The 17,241-nt window shown below is 36.6% G+C and overlaps 1 protein-coding gene across 1 annotated transcript in view; it reads right to left on the bottom strand.

The window, feature by feature from the left end:
• Positions 1 to 248: 248 nt before the first annotated feature.
• The window catches only part of RPAP2 (RNA polymerase II associated protein 2), a 33,698-nt gene continuing 16,705 nt past the window's right edge, over positions 249 to 17,241 (bottom strand). The window contains exons 11-12 of the mRNA XM_058808586.1: positions 16,979 to 17,047; positions 249 to 1,546 (exon numbers count right to left, since the gene is read on the bottom strand). Coding sequence (XP_058664569.1) covers positions 1,408 to 1,546; positions 16,979 to 17,047 — 208 coding nt within the window. The 3' untranslated portion in view covers positions 249 to 1,407. The remainder of the gene's footprint in view (positions 1,547 to 16,978; positions 17,048 to 17,241) is intronic.

Raw genomic sequence — 17,241 nt, forward strand, 5'->3', positions numbered from 1 at the left:
CTTGTGTCAGCCTTACCTAGAGCTGGCATTTGCAGCAGACTAAGCACTGTCAGTTACAACTTTCTTCTCAAGTCTCTCAAAATACAGTCTCCTATGAACTGAGAACTATGCAATAAAACATGGAATCATTAAGAATATTAGTGGATAGTTTTAAAGTGCCATTTATAATCACTTAGTGACAGAAGCTATTCCAAACATACTCAGCCTAAATAACTCTCTGAAATGAAATGACTACTGAAAGCAATACATTTTTAGTTATTAAAATATATTTAGGAAGTCCAAATTAGTAACAACTAGAGTCTGTTTAAAAAGAACTTTTACACAAGTTCAAAGACCACCCCTTTTCTTAGAAGTAGCAAGACAAACAGGCTATGGATCAGACATATTTGTGTACTGTAGTCATCATTCCTAAAGGTTCCTGCTCCATGCACGAGGGCAACTGGAAAAATGTCAGCAGCACTGCTCTTACCATCGGAGGCTCACATGCTTCCCCCCCTCTTTCCCTGATGCCTGTAGACAAAATTTGACTGAAAGTTCCCAAACCAAGAAAGACCAAACCAATCCAAATTCCTTTCTACTGCTTTTAAGCACTTTTCAGATGATCCATATTTTAACTTGTCTTCATACCTTGAACAACTGTGGTTAGTCAGCTTCTTCGCAAGACTGCAAAATTCTTACCCATAGGAAGGAAATGAAAAAGCAGAAATGCAAGTACTACAATTCATACTAAATTTCATTTTTCATTTTAAAAAGTTCAAACAACTGAAGGTGTTCTTTTGTTCTCTGTGCAACTATTTCAGGTAGCAGGAGATGCTAAGATGATCATGTTATTCAGTGGGGAACAAAGGAGTGAGATCAGTAATGATATCATAATCTATATTCATTAAATCAGTTCAGTATGATCAACATAAGGTATTTGCTCTTAAATTTTTTGGCCTACCTGGAATGGAGAATGTAATCTCAACATCATGCAAAAAATACGCAGCTCTTAATTTCATATCACAAAATGGAACATAACAATTCCATTGTAATAATTAAAAAAACCTGCTGAGTCTTAGCCATTGTAGCCACACAGAATTTTTTTTTTTTAATAAACTGTGGTAGTAAAAATTCCTCAAAATTGCAGTAAACCAACCATACATTATCAAAAGATAAGTGTGACAAGTAAACAGCTGGCATTTACTGGAAATTATTTACATTTTATTGTAAGTGACAAAATGATGACACTCATTTCCATACCAAACATATTTCTTTACTTTAAAATGTGCTTCACACATTTTCTGCTCCAGCTGATACAATCTGTAGTTACTTTACATACTTACAAAATGCTGAACATTAAACCTGTGGTTAACCAGCTTGGTTTTAAGACACACAAAGTAGCTTGAAGTTGACTGACCATTCAAGTTGTCAGTCCATTCTAAATATTCTTGTTAAACTTTCCAGATCTTCATTTTTGAAATGCAGTTCTTCCAGTAATGTGGTCAGGAACTGTGTGTACATTGGGCTTGTCTGAGTATTCTTGAAAAGTGGAGTTGTTTGTGACAATCTGGAAAAAACCCAAACATATTTCATACAGTAAAGCAACTTTTGAGTGGCAGATGTTAGAAAGCAAAGCTTGTGAGTTCAAACTGTATTGAAGAAAAGCAGTTTATAATGTCACATTTGATTAATTACACTATATATTAGACTGTATGTATGATATACAATATGAGCTGTACCAAAATATGATTTATTAGTATGTAGTAAATAAAAAATCTAATTGGAAAAAATGAGAGTAGTTTGTATGCCTCTAATTAATTGTACATAGAGGTTATATAATGTACACAGATGTCAAAATAAACAAAGTGCAGAATGTACAATTAGACATATAAAAGGAAGGATCCCAGTCATTACTTATTTCTTTACCCAAAAGCTCATAAACAGTCACACAGTGAAAGTTATATACTTCTTCATATGACTAAAATATAAAAGGGATATAAAATTCCTCAGTTTGGAAGGAGCTACCACTATGCAGATCACCTACATACATAATATTTATATGCAGATGAGCTGAAATACTGAACTGTTTGCTCCTATTTACCCTTTAATTTATCTGAATATATTTTTATCCTGAAGTCCTTCCTTTTTCTCCTGATTCTATTGCCAAATATTGCAAAGGTAGTAATAGCTGAATCTACTTCCTAAGCCCAAATATTAAAATCTTTAATGAACAAAATCAAGTATTAAAGCTTAAGCTGAATGTTAAGAAACTGTAACACCAAAGATTACTGACAAGATCACTTAACAAGAACTCCTATCCCAGCAACAGTTACTTTGTCTCAAATACTGTAAATAAGCAGTGCCATTGACACCATACACAAATGAATTATTTTAGAACACATTTGTGCAACTTTTAATAAGACATTCAAGACAGTCTGCAGCTTCCTGAAAACTTCTCAGCTCAGGAAGTCTTCGAGTGAGTATCAACTGAGATCAATCTCCCTGCAGTCACTGGTATTAAGACCACCTCCACTTAAAAAAAGTGCATATGAGAGAAGATTCTTTTAAATTAAGCAAAAAGAGTGATAAAACGCAAAGAAAGGACCTTACAAGACATAGTAAATAAGAAACCCTTAATAAAAAAATAAATTTGCCAAAAAAATGAATGAAAAAATATTTAACTTTTAATGTGTTAAAATTACTTCCCATTTCTTTGTGGATTGCATTTCAGTATGTACATTAGCTGAACAGTTCAGCTCTCAAACTCTGACACTTGGTGAGAAGGATTTTCAGAGGTGCTGAAAGTCAGGGCAAGGTGCGGAAAGAAATGACTTCTGCATAAACTCTGCTATAAATATATAGAAGAGAAGTATTCAGAGCGGAGTTTGCCGCTGGGTTTGCAATGGGACTGAGCTGTTTCTGTCCTGGGGGAGGCGCTGGGGTCGCTGCCCGGGCTGGTGAATCAGAGCGGCCCTGGCCAGGGCAGGCCGGCAGGAGGCTGCGTTTGCACGGGGACGCTGCGCTATCAGCGGGGACACAGCAGCGCTGATAGAGGATCACAGGGACCACTGCCGAGTTAGGCTGGAGATGGCGGGAGGAAGACAGGACATGCATTTCTGCTTGTCTTCAAGTCACCCTTCTCAGAATGATGCAGGTTGTATATGAAAAACACTGGTGGCAGAAACAGTCATGACTTCCTGAGTGCTGGTTCGAGGTAGCTGTAGTCCTGTAAACTACTCTCCTGGCCATGATGAAAATTTACATACATTTTTACTTGAATTTTCTTAGTCCTGCCATGGGCTTAAGAGGATATTAACAAGGACATTATTTTTCAAAAACAGCAGAAAGCTTGTGCAGTTTTAAGGATTACTCTAAAACCAAAAGGTTTATTACCATGAAGCTCACATGCTTTTTTTTTTTTTTTTTGAACTGCATTTGGTGATAGTACATAGTTTCATGAATTACAAGCATGTCGTAAATGTCAGACCCTCTTTGAAAAAGGTATTGCTATTCAGAGAAGTTGCCAGGTATTAAATATTGAGAAATGGAAGTTAAAAAAAGTTTTAGACATGGATCAATTATTTTTTCTTACCTAAACTTTGTTTTAAAATTAATTAAGCTACTGGTTATCTGATAAGCAAGAGACTAAATCAACAAGTCACTTCAGAGAGGCACATACAAGTTTGTAGCAATTAGTTAAAAGTTGCATCTTGATGGGGCAACGTTAAATATTTATAAATCTATGTACAAACACTTTTCTCTTGGAAAACTGTGCCCTTTTGACCTTTAAATGATGCTTTAACTTGTCATTTGAAAAGCAGTTACCATCTAGTACTTTTCTAGTTTCAGGTGGCTGCTGAAGCAGAAGCTTTTGTCTGGGAAAGGAGCAAGCAGAAGCTGCTGGTTTGCATGGAGTGGTAAGTTACATGCTCTAAGTAACACTGCTCCAATGTATATTTGAGGTACTGCCCAAGAGAGTATTGAGGGACTGCTTAACTGAATTAAACCTTAATTGTATGCAAAGAAGCCAGAACAGCATTTGGGATCAGTATCTTCAAGTCACAGAAAATTACAATGATCTTATCTCTCAAGAAACTGTGATGACTAATTCAATTTAATGACACACAGGATTTCAGTTCAAAGATTGTAGAATTCCCTTGAAAGTCTGCAGCATCTTCTACAGAAGTAGAATATAAACAGGAAATAGGATACTTGGGACGACAATAATAAGAACTGGCTAGTGGACCAGTGGAAAGAAAATACAAATTTTGCTTTTCTGTTGCCCTTTTCACATGTTGCAGCATTAATCTGGAACAAACTTTTATGAATGAAGTCAAATAAAAATAAGAAAAGCTAAAGGATTAATTGATTTTAAAATAACCAACTACAGAAGTACACAATGTAAATGTTACAGTCCAAAATTACCATTTACAAATTACCAATTACACCCATTCTTCAAAGGCTTGCTTTCAGCAAGAGCTACTAAAAGGAAATGTTCATGCTCATACCATGGAAAAGCAGCATATCAGACTTGATGAGAGTGTCATTTCCTGCACACCCACTTACACCATATGGTAAACAGGCATTTGTAACGTTTAAAAAGTGTTAAAAATGTCAAACTCTATCTGATTGATAAAATTTGTATTTGCTGGCTATTCCACATATGTTACATGTACACGAAAAAAACCCCACTGAGGTGAAATTCATGTGAAGAATAATCAATTATTATCAAGCTATTAAAGGACATCTGGCTACCACAAAATGTTTACATAGTTTCAGTGCTTCAGCTCAAGACCCAAGCTTTCTATGAATCAGGTGCCTTACAGAGACATTTGGCAAGTACAACCAGGAGTCAAACCTCAATTACTTTTAGGAATAATTTTCATTAATTAATACGGTAGCGTGTGCAACTTGTTCTTAGATCTACCTTAACGAAGGTAGATCTATTCTTAGATCTACCTTAACGAAGACAGCTGAATACATCCAGAAAAGAGAAAATGTTTATGTAATTTAAAGCATTAACTGGCATTTCCTATCCAGGGGTATGAATATTCTTCCTAAAAACCCAAACCAATTGTCCAGTACCATCCTTCCCCCTGCTACTGGATCTCAGGGAAAGCTTTCTCGACCTTCTGTTTGAGATGAAATTTGTGATTCCCTTAAAAACGTTAACAATTTTCAAAGCCACCACAGTGTTACCAGTCAGTTACAGCTCTTTAAAACAGACACCTGAAAACAGGGGTAAAAACACAACCATATAAGAGTCAGGTTCCTTTCTGCTCCTCAAAATTGGTCACTTTAAATTATACATAAATTGTTGAGACTTTGAATGCACATAAATTGCTCCAATATCATGGGAAGCACTTATGTACTCATGAAGAAAAGCCACATGTTAATTCTCAGAGGACAAACAATAAGCTCCTCCTAGAAAAACATAAGCATTGCCAGTCTTCCTAATTTTTTTTCAGTGTTAGAAGCTTGAAAAAGTAAAAGCCACTGGTTGTGGCAGAAACTATGGATCCAAACACATTTTTTTAAGTTCTTTATGTTGTTTGACCTGCTTGGAATTTGAATAGGAACAGAAGTATAAAGAGAATGATGGAACAGGCAAGCACTACTCTCTTTCCAGAGTAAGCTTTGGAAAATAAGTTGTCTTTTTGCCAGTTACAGGTATTTAAGCACTATGAATAAGACTCTTAACATAACCACCACAACATTAGGGTTGGGTTTTTTTATTCTCTGTTTCTTTCTACCTTTTGTTTTAGTCACTTAATTTTTTAAGATCATCATAACCAGGATCATTGATAACTAGTTTTCTGTCAGAATGATGGAGTTGAACTACTGAATAATCACAAAAGTTTCCTTAACACTTGTTTCAGAACACAGAAATAAAGCAAGAGCTGGCAGCACTACAGGCAGCATTCTCCCCCTTTCCCCAATAAAACCACAGACACAGACACAGCATGTGTGCTACACGGGTGCCAGCAAATCTCTGACCAGTCGACTCTTGCTCCAGCTACAGCCATGCAGATAACCATGCCATTCTAGTGGGTTCCACTCCATCAACACAGAAGTGCTGGGTGTTTTGGTTTTGTGTTGTTTTTTTTAACACTCCAAATATATTTGCACTACTCTTAAGTTACAGATCAGATGGGTGTAATAATATGCAATGCAATAAAAATGTTACTAATCATAAATGCCTTTCTTTTAATATAGCAGTTTTATAGAACACACGTTTAGATTCCATTTCAGTTATGTTCCTTTTAAGGAAGTCTCCAACACAATTGATTAAACAAAAGGAATTGTTTTGTTTAAGACAACAGGCTAGACTGACTCAATCCAACAAGTGTTACACATCAGCAATAAAACTCAGTGAATTGATGTGCATTGCAGCCCACAGACCATCTGCCTGTACATGCAGCTGTATTGCTGCATGTATCAATCACTTATACCAGTGCTTCAGCTGATGGGGTAAACTCCAATGCTTGCTGCATTTATCCATTCCATGAATCCCTACCCAAAGGCACACAGACATCTGGGCAGAGTAAATTGAAACTATCATTGTAATTTTGCATGTTCTTCACAATACCTTGGCTGCTTGCTTAATTTCAGGTAGAATCTCTAACTTTCAGTATCTCACTAGATACAGAACACTTGTCTAGGGACTGCAATTTGTTAGTAAAGTATCTTAAATTCCAAAACCTGGTGGATCCATCAGGCCAAAGTTAGTATTGGACAGAAAGCTGAAGCTCTACATGAGTCTGGCTGTAAGATAAAGATGGAACACCGGGGACCTTAAAAAAATTATTAACTTTGGTGTAATTAAGTGGTTACACTTAATTACTATGTTTAAACGTATGCTCAGAAATTAGAAAATATGACTGCCTCAACTTATGTAATTTAGCTGTTGTTTGCAGTTTCAGTGAAAAAACCCCAAACCCTTACTTGTTTCTTATAACTTTAGCTCAAGCATGATTTAAAAAACTCAGCATTAAAAAACCCCAAACCCTTAAAAGCAAAAGGCTGTCTCCAGAGTGAGCAATTTCCATTAGAACACATTAATATTTGACAGACAATCTTGAACTTGAAGCATCTAACTTACAAACAAGATGCAAAAGTATTTAGATATATCTTTGGAATTGACTCTTTTAAATTAAACTACACTAGTACTGGAAAAAAGTAATTATGATGTCAGTGTCACTTGCAACTCTGCAATTAAAGTGGTCTCTAGTTTTGTTACCATATCCAATCAGTCAAAGAGGAAACTGGCATTCAGGGGCAGCTTTCTGTAATCTCTCCCAATATATTTCTGGATTATACTTTCTTAATGAAAGATAAAACACTCTAAAGCCCACAGCATTGAACAGCAATAACTGGCAGAAATAAACAGGCAATTTTCTTACTTAGATAAAAAAGCCACTTCTGGTCTAGTTTTAAATATAGCCTGAAGATCCTTTTCTCATCATAAAGACAAGAATTTTGTAACTGAAGTGCAACTTATGTTTTATTTATTATTTAACTTCCTTTCATTATTGTGTACTGACTTGTCCACAGAATCCAGCACAGGCACTTTAATCCTCTGATGGGAACAGAAACTAAATTATTCATGCTTTAAATTTTTTGTCCATTGCATTTAAATCAATGCTACCAACAGTGATTCAAAATCAATGGCTGGAATTCCTATATAATCCAAGTATACAGCAAAAATTAAGGTTCATTCGAAAGTTATGTTTGTTAATTTTTTCCACTACCTTCAGTTTTTTCCTATGCAGCTTCTACAAGTTTCTTCAATAAATATGTTCTTTGATACATGTTTATGTATATAGATATGCAAATATATTTTTTCTTCATGTAAAGTTCACTTTCCACACACATTTTTCATGTAGTTGTTGTCCAGACACAAGTCAACTTCCACTCCTTTTTAATGGGGCCAACATTTCACGTGTGGTGTAGCCAGATATGACTGGATGGCCATGACTAACAGTAAAAGGAAAGCCTTTCTACAGCACCAGGGCTTAGCTAAGCATTTCATGGAAGTGCTTGCTATCAACTGAAAAAAAAGACAATGGATCTGCTTTTCTCTCTTTCCTTCTTACCCCCACCCTCTCCCCCCAATGAGTTGTTTATGTCCAAACAGGGAACTGGCAATTGGGAGAACGGGCTGGGGCACAGCTGAAGGCGCAGCAGCCCCAGCCCCACCCCTGCCTGGGGCACAGGCTGTGCAGCACAGCTCCCTCATGGCACACCCTGCTCTCCTCACAAGGGCTTTGGGAGCCCAGTGGACATGTGCAAAATACTCTGCAGGCTCACTCTAACCTTCCATATCAGCAGTCATTTCTTGTCTTTCCCTGCGTATGAGAGTTCAACTTCTGTTTTTCCATTAAGCTGCATAAGGAAATTTTTGGAAGGCATTTAAATGTTTTAACTAAACTATGCAGGAGAGAAGAGTTGAGGTCATAGACTTAGAGCTACCTTATCAGATACAGAAACTGTTAATTTAAAATGGATTTAAGAAAATGCAAATGTTCTGGAATTTTTTTTTAACCTAACAAACAAACAAACAAACAATTCACATGAATATCAGGATGCATTGTTTATGCCACTTTCTTTGTCTCCCTTGAAAGTTAAGAATCATTCCATCAGCTGCTAGCTGTTATTTATAACAAACAGCTGTATAACTACAAAGATCCTGCAATGAAAAAAATTTAATAGTTATTAATGTTGCACTGATACAAAAAAAACAGAAAAGGAAAAAAACTCAGTACTTGTCTAATACTGTCTAATGAGAAAGTTGACAGCCAATACTCTGGAAATATTTTGCTAATAACAACAGAAAAATTCTAGGACCCATGACTCCTTTAAAGCCACAATAATAATATGGAATGGTTTTATTTGCCTCTTGTTATAATGACATTTAAGAACACTATTTTCAAGGACTTAGTCATTTTTAAATGACTACCATTTGCCATCAATACAAATATCATATAGGCCTGGCAAAAACCAATTAGTTTGGTAATTATATGCAAAACAGCACTTCCAGATTTCATTAACAGTGATTAGAAAGACCTTGAGCCAGGCAAGACTAAGGAAGCACTAAAACCAGCTCAATAATATCTACAGTTTCTTATGCAGAGTTCTCTTCTACAAAGTGTAGTGGATCAGACTTTGTTTCACTATTTTGTACAACAGGTATGACTGCAGGATGATTTCCTCAAAAACAAATGGAGCATGGCAGACATCTACATTACTGTATTCCAAAGATGAATAGCTCACAGAATAGCTCACAGACACAGAGCATTAGAACCTCTATAGCACTGTGTGCCATTTAAAGCCCCAGCATTCATACAGGGATTTGTTCCACAAACTTTTAATTTAGCTTACTTATCAGTGTAATACCAAGGCAAAATAAGATTCTCAATATAAACCCAGAAGAAATCACTATCAGCTGTTTCTCCTTAACAAATCTAAGTTTTTTATGTACACATTTCAAGGACAGGCTTTGTTTAAAGAGCTCCATTTATTTGAGGCCTGTTTCCTGCTAACCAGCTGACAGATCAAAGGTACTTCTCAGTTTGATAATTTATTCCCATTTCCCCCTCTTCTTTAACTTAATAAAAGTTGAAAATTTATTACATTTAAAATTTATTTTTAAATTGATCCTCTCATCCTTTTCAGTCTTCTCTTCCTTTTTATGTTCCACAAGGTGTTCCTGTGACACCTCAAATACTGGAATCTATGCCACTGAAATATCTGGATTACCTAGCTACATGAAATTAAGCCCAGGTATAAGTCTCAGATTAAAGAATGCCAAAATGTAAGCTTTTGAGAACCTGAACCTCTTAAGTACTTTGTAAAATACACAAATTTTGTGTGAACTATTGTTCACATAAAGTGGAACAATTTCATATCTAAAATATGCCTTTATATTAAAATCTGATACATTTTATGTATCAATTAAACACTGTTTTATATCTATCTCTATATATATGTATCTCCATTTTTGCACTTCATTATTCCACATATGGATATTCCTATAAATTCATTACCTTAGTGATCTGTAAGTTGGAAAAAAATTCAAAAAAGACAGAATAAAATATACTGACTTGCAGTAAGTTAAAACAGCTACAATGCAATATGCTTAGGTAAATAATGTCAACACTTGACTTTATAAAATGCACTCACCTGTGCTCAGTTACTAGGGAAACGATGACCATAAAATTGATCATAGCTTAGTTTCACAACTTTTTAACATTGTGACTTGATTACAGTCCAGTATACAGATCAAACACCTGTAATAATGCAGCTGAGTAAAGAGACATGCTAGGAATAGCCTTGCTTACACTGTGTCCAAATATTTTTTATTCAGAAGTTAAACATAACAACCTCAACACTCTTCTACTTGCCTTTCCCAGTTTGAAAAGAAATGCCAGCATGGTTTTGGACCTCTCAAACTGAGATTCTTAGAAATCCCTGAAAGCTAAGGATTCTTAAGCATGTTTTCCCAGAAATGACAGCACACAGCAGGTTTAAAAAACAAACAAACCAAAACCGAAAAACCCCAAACTCTTTTCCTGCTTGTTTAATTTCCTAATCTACTACCAGCCTGATGATCTCCAGTAAATCACTTTTCTACCCTTAATCTCAATCTCACCAGCTCTACAGCAGAAGAGCACTGTTAACACTGATTTGTGAAAGTACACTGAACTGAACACAGGCCTAAACCCAGCAGAATATGTGATGAGGTTTGGAATGAATATGAAGAGCCAGATAAATCTCAACTATTCCTTAACTTTTAAAAAACCCTAGTACCTCATCTCAGAAATACTGAGTTTTATGATGAATTACATCTATTCAGTGTCTTCTTAAGATGTTTACATGGACAGAGGGTGGATGAGAGAGCAAAATGTGCATTTCTGTGGAACACAGGGTGTGTGATATAAATCAAAATGCAACATGCTCTAAAATGAAACAAGCCTCTAAACACCCAAGCATCTGCACCTTTAGCACTGATGCTGGTTTTGCACTTGTAGTATGCAATTACACAGATATACTTTGCAGTTTCTGCAATAAACCTCCATGTGCTGGTTGGTTATGGTTGCTACCAGCCAATTAAAACACACTTTTCCTGGTGGGGAGGAATGGGAAGAGATCATGTGCTGCTGCAGACATGATTGTTCTAGATTCTTTTTATTGTGCCAGGCAAAATTTTATGAAGATATGATTTTGTTTACTTATACAACATTCTGGTTAATTGACTGGCTGCAGTCTTCTTATCCCCAGTATTTATTTTAATTATACATGTGTAAAAAGAGTCACCTGCCCTGATGCTAAATGCACTGGCTTGGATTGTCTGTAAATTCTGAGAGCTTTATCATAGCCCAGTGTCTAGAGAAACACTTATACATCAACTTTGGGTGACCTGCATTTCCTTCCTTCCTTCCTGCCTTCCCAAAAGAAGCTTTTCTGTTTTCATATATATGAAAGGAAATGAAATTTTCAGAAAATGCTGTACATTTTTGCTTTCACTGTTAACATCTCACTTCAGAACTTAACTGCCAGACTGGATGAGTGCCACTGGGTGTCAGAATGGTTTTGTATCTCAAGAAGTAATGTGAGAAGTAATGAGAAGTACAAACTGCCTTTGCATTTGATTCCTGCAGTATCAGGACACAAAACCAGGTCCCCACCAGTGTACCGGCCACTATCAATTATCACATAAAAATAATTGGGCTCCTCTCTAAGTTAATCTTCTCCTATCACCTTCAAATTTTCATGTGTCTGTAATTTTTAGCTTATTCCTCACCACTGTGGAATATTATAGCACCACTAATGTTCTCCAATATAACATTATTGATATGAAAAATAAATTGCATCTATTTCCTCTAAATGACATAGACAGTTGGGTCCTTAGGTAGGGTGAAGCACATGATGTCAGTCTGAATGCCCACACATACAGCTGCTGGGAACATGCAGATTTCTATCTCTTGAAGGGATTTCCAAGACACCTGGCAGGCAGCCATGCCCTGCTGGGGGGCACTGGGCAGCAGAGGGGGCAGGTGCAGAGCTGACAGTTCTGAGCCTCCCTCCTGACTCCACGCAGCAGAGTCCAGGGCACTGCGGGTGCCAGGGCTCCACTCCTGCTGATGAAGCCAAGCCCCAGCAATGAACAGAGAACTGATTATCCTGGACTCAGAGAGATTGTGCAGGGCACACATGAAAGTTACACAGCACATCCAAATGTCCCATTTAGAAGGCTGCCCATGAGAACACCAGCCTGCAGCTGTATGGGCTGTGATGAAATTCAGTGTCACTTCCTGCAGAACATCACTGCAGCAACAGTGGGGTTTTTTTTGCTCCAGGACAAACACCTTCTTGGAAACTGTTCAGGTTTTTTCTATTTTCTCCCTTATGAAAGGGGAAGATATTTAATGAATTTTAAAGTTGGCACTGAATAACATCCCAATTAACAACACTGAAATCCCTCATGTGTATGTTTCCTACATAACACTGGAACATGCCAGAAAGAAATAAGATAATACTGATCATGTCCACAATAGGCTAAATAAGCAACTTCAAGTTTGCTTAGAAATTGCTGATAACTAAGCAAGCTTAACAGAAAAAACTGCTTAAAAGACTTAAGAACTGCTTAACAGAAAATCTATTTGAATTCACACTTATCAAATGACAGCCTAAAATTAAGAGAAAAAGGGAAGAAGATATTTTTAATGCATTAAGACAAAGTTGCTTCTCCTCTATTTCACACAATAATATAACTCTACAGATAAACACAACACTATAACCACCTTCAAATGCTTTTATAAAAACTCTTTGGATTCTTGGTCCTGCAAACTCAGCTCTGTTTCAAAATGGAAAACAATTCTATTTCTAGGTTAATGATGAATGATTTTTCTCAGCTGAAACAAAAGAGTCACTCTCAATTCTGATTCATATCCTATATGAATTTGTACATTAGATTCAAACATTTCAAACATTCACACACTTTTAGATAAGAATAGAGTAGTGATATCAGAAACATCTAAATTCCTCTTAAAATGATTTAGAAATGTCAGTGCTGAGCAATAGATGTGCTCTGGTGTGCAGAGGAGTAAAAACACATACTTGAACCCAAGATTCTCCAGTTCCTGAACTGTTATCTCCAAGAGAGTAAACCTCTAGAGTACATCTCCACATGACACATTTATCTAAAGTGGCTGCACACATATAATGACTGCTTTTGTTTAGTGATCATGGTCATTTTGAGTTTGTTTAAATACTGCAGCCAAATGCTTATAAACTAATCCCAGACCATTTTGAAATGCTTCAAAGCTTTTAGCGGGGGAACCTCTTGCATAGGCTTTGCAGATGAAGCTGACCACAGTTCACTGGAACCAGCCAGCTCAGATAAGTAAGATGAAAGCAGACATTTCCTGAAAATATCTTGAAAGCTTTCCATTAGTCTGTGCCAGGGGTATACACTAAAAACAGAAAGTGCCCATGCTTGTATAGCAACCAATCCTCCCACTGCTTTCTCCATTCTTTCTTGAACTACTGTATTTATATCTATTTATCTGCTTCATTTGGTATCTTAAAAAGTTCTTTGGCAGAAAAAGATGCAACTTCTGCATTCTAGTTTACAATAAATTATAAAGCAGCTATTACGAGAACAAAAAATTCTATTTAACATACTAAAGGATGTAACAGGAAGAGACCAAAATCAACCAATGCCAAAATTACTACAGATTACAAATAAGTAAAAAATTTGATGTACAGATAATTTTTAAGAGTCACCCACTCCACGACAGGCATGAATACCACTGTTTGAACAAGAAGCTCTGGCTGTCAAAGTGTACTCTAACAAGGTCGATTCAGCATTGCTGAATGTGCCATACTCATAGGAGTGCCTCAGGCTAGATTTTCAATAAAGGCAGAGACTGGCTGTGTTCATATTTTATACAATAATTTGATTGAATAAAAACAACTGTTCCCTAGGAACATGAAATACTCCACTACTGAAATTGCCAACATTTTATACTTTGAGACATGTCACACTGTCCAGTTCCAGGCACTTTATTTCAATGAATGAGAAGCCCAGGTTTCTTTCAGTAGAATCAGTAGACTCAAGGGCACATAAGTACTTTCAGCAGCTTTTCAAAAACATGCAGACTATGAAGTATGCCTAGGGTCTAATTTAAGCACCAAAACCAGGCATTAATGATATCCATCATGGTGTATCCTCCAAAGAGTTAATATGCACACTCAAACAAAGAGAGGAGAGCACGACCATAACACACTGAAATTCAATACAGCCATAATGCTAGCAGTTATTCTGTCCAGTACCTTACCACAAAAAGGGTTGGGGCACTCTGAAAGTGCTCTGTGAAGTTAAGAACACCAAGTCCTCAGCACACACTAGCCATATATGTTTGAGAAGGAAGTGGTGAGCCACAACACTGATGCACAAAATAGGGTGCAAGCGAAGTCCAACAGTTGCTACTTGAAACAAAACAACTGTGCCCCCTTTAATACAAAACAGAAAATACCTGAAGTCTTAGATTTTTTTTGAGGTATACCTTGAAACTCATGCTCACTCTGCCTTCTTGCAATCCCTGCACCCTGGGGCAGCTGTAGCATGGTGTGGCACCCACCTGGGAAGAGCAAGCATTACCCTCTACCAGGATGCTGCTTATGCAGCTTTACTGGTTAGTGTTAGCAGTGAAATGGTTGTGGAAGCAACAGAAATATGATATGTCATACCTATGTCTGAAACCAGGTCAAGATCTGAATAAATGTGAAAGTGTGGCTGAAGCTACCAAAGACCCCCTCTGACTAGGCCCCACACAACTGTATGATCTAATTAACAGTAGATATGCTAAAATGTGCATAATGTCTCAGTACAACTAAGGGAGAAGACTTAAATAGGGTGCAATTCTTTTTCTGAAAATTATTAGTAATATATGGCAGGTTCCTTGGCAGACTGTAGGAAGTGAGAAAGGGCCTGAGTGAGAATTTGTGAGGGGCTGTCCACATCCTCAGTAGCCTTTCCCTGCACAGTCCTGGCTTCCACTAAATTCTCAAGCTTGATTAGAATTTCCAAATAATTAAATGTTCTGCTTTAATCTTTCTGGAAATAATGTAAGATGCATCATTTTATTAGAGGAATCTTAACACTCATTCTATCCCAGCTACATTCTTCCACATTCTTTCCTAAGAGGCAGCCGAGAGAAGTTGTTAAAAATCTCAAGATCATGAGCTTGCAAGAACCTTACAATAAGCAGAAATCAGCAGTGGCTTTATTCATGATTTCACTAATATTGTAAATAAAATTTACTCTTTTTAGTGATCAAATATAATTAATTTCTTTAGGGATGGAACTTTAATAAGCAAAAGTAAAAAGAGACTTGGTTCTCTGCTTATACTGACTGCCACCAGGACTGCTTACTACTTGTATAACATGTTAAAGCAGCTGTAAAACAATCATTACTTATGTAAACATTTACAGCTCATCATATGCAGAGACCAGCTACATATTTTAACTTCTGATCAAAAAGAGACACCATTTCCTTAGCTGTACTGAAACTACTTGAAAAATTCATAAGATCTGTTTCACAAATTACCAATTCAACCATAAGAATATATAGTAAAAATGACAAAAGATTTGTTCTTATAGTTGATAAAAAATTTATGCCAAGGCATTCAAGTAAAGTTACTTTCTGTGTTCTGATTTAATGAATCATTTGAGCGGTATCTGGCTGGGTGACACAGATGTAGGCTCGCTGAAGCCTGCTCTAATGCCTGCTGGTACCATCTTCCTTGGGACAGCACAGCCAGAACAATGTGTCAGACTGAAGTAAGATCAAGGAAAGTAAGTGCAGGGCTGGGCGTGCCACGAGGCTGGCCCACAATACTTCCTGACCTGTGAATGGCTCTGAGTACCTCTCTGTCCTACAGGCTCCAGTGACCCAGGAAGCCCAAAAGCAGCAGCAGCAGCGCAGTCATGAACAGACTCGGAAATAAAGATTTGTGCAATCTCGTAATTCAAGCTCAAGACATACAAAGATTGGTTGATGGTTTAACCCTAATGGAAGGCAGAGCCTGACACTGTGAAACCACCAGTGATTTCTTAAACATTTAACATTAGTTCACCTTTTAATACAAACTTGTGTGTGTTTAGCACACTGCAAAGTTTGTGTCTTTAACTTCAGAAAAGTACATGAATTTGCAAAATACAAATTAAGGAACTCACTTGATGCATATGAGTACAGCTTTTATAGATCGTGCTTCTGTGTAGGAGTTTACTGAAAGACACTGTAATACAATCAGGCTTCCCATTAGGGAAATCATTGTAAAGAATTTAATCCTACAGTAAGTAAAACAAAGCTAAGGAGGACTGTAGGCACTGTGGTACTTAACCAAAAAAGCTAATCCTCATAAAAATAAGATACTGGGTTCTAGTATTCCTTGGGAGGAATTCTCCTGCTAAAAGAGATTTCCCTTCTAAAAGAAGTTTGCTAGAATACTTATACCTATTTGGAAGCACACATATCTTTATAGAAATAATTTGAGTTTAATTATAAAAGTGAAACCTTTTAAGAAATTAGAAGCAAAATGAGAAATGAAAAGCCTGACAGTTATGCCAAATCCGAATAATACAATATACATCTCGTTTTGTCCTAATGTCAGAGAGCAGAAGACTGTATGTCAGCAGCAAATGGAAGAGGGTGAATTATACTCCTACCTCATCCTGCAAGGCCTCTTTAAAACCCCCTAAAGCTTAGCTCTTCTTTTTTTTTAATATAAATTTGTCTAGTGATAGCATTTGATGCAACGGTGAGGATTCTGTTTTCTCAAGAAAATTTTGTTCATTTTTATGAAAGAAATATTTCTGTTGATTCCACAGTTAGTTCCATGAAATCTTTCTTTTACCTGAAAATTACATCTTGTTCCAATAGGCTAATAAGACAGTTGCACATAAGAGTATTTGACATTTAAGGGTACTTACACAGATAACAAAACAATAGCAATGAGAGTCCATTCAGGCATTTTGTGAATAATATTTCTGTTTGTTAACCTGAAAAATAATTTTTAAAAAGTCAGTACATTTAAAAATAAAAGTAAGCAGATTTAAACAGCTCAATTTTAAGTCTACCATGAATACACTGGGTTATAAAGAAGCAATTACAGCTGTATCTGAGCTATTCACCAGCCCTTAAGCTTCTGTCATCCTCTAACGGAGGAATTGCAGAATTGTCAATGTCCCCTTTT

Source organism: Ammospiza caudacuta, chromosome 7 (assembly GCF_027887145.1).
Source record: "Ammospiza caudacuta isolate bAmmCau1 chromosome 7, bAmmCau1.pri, whole genome shotgun sequence".
Classification (NCBI taxonomy): Eukaryota; Metazoa; Chordata; class Aves; order Passeriformes; family Passerellidae; genus Ammospiza; species Ammospiza caudacuta.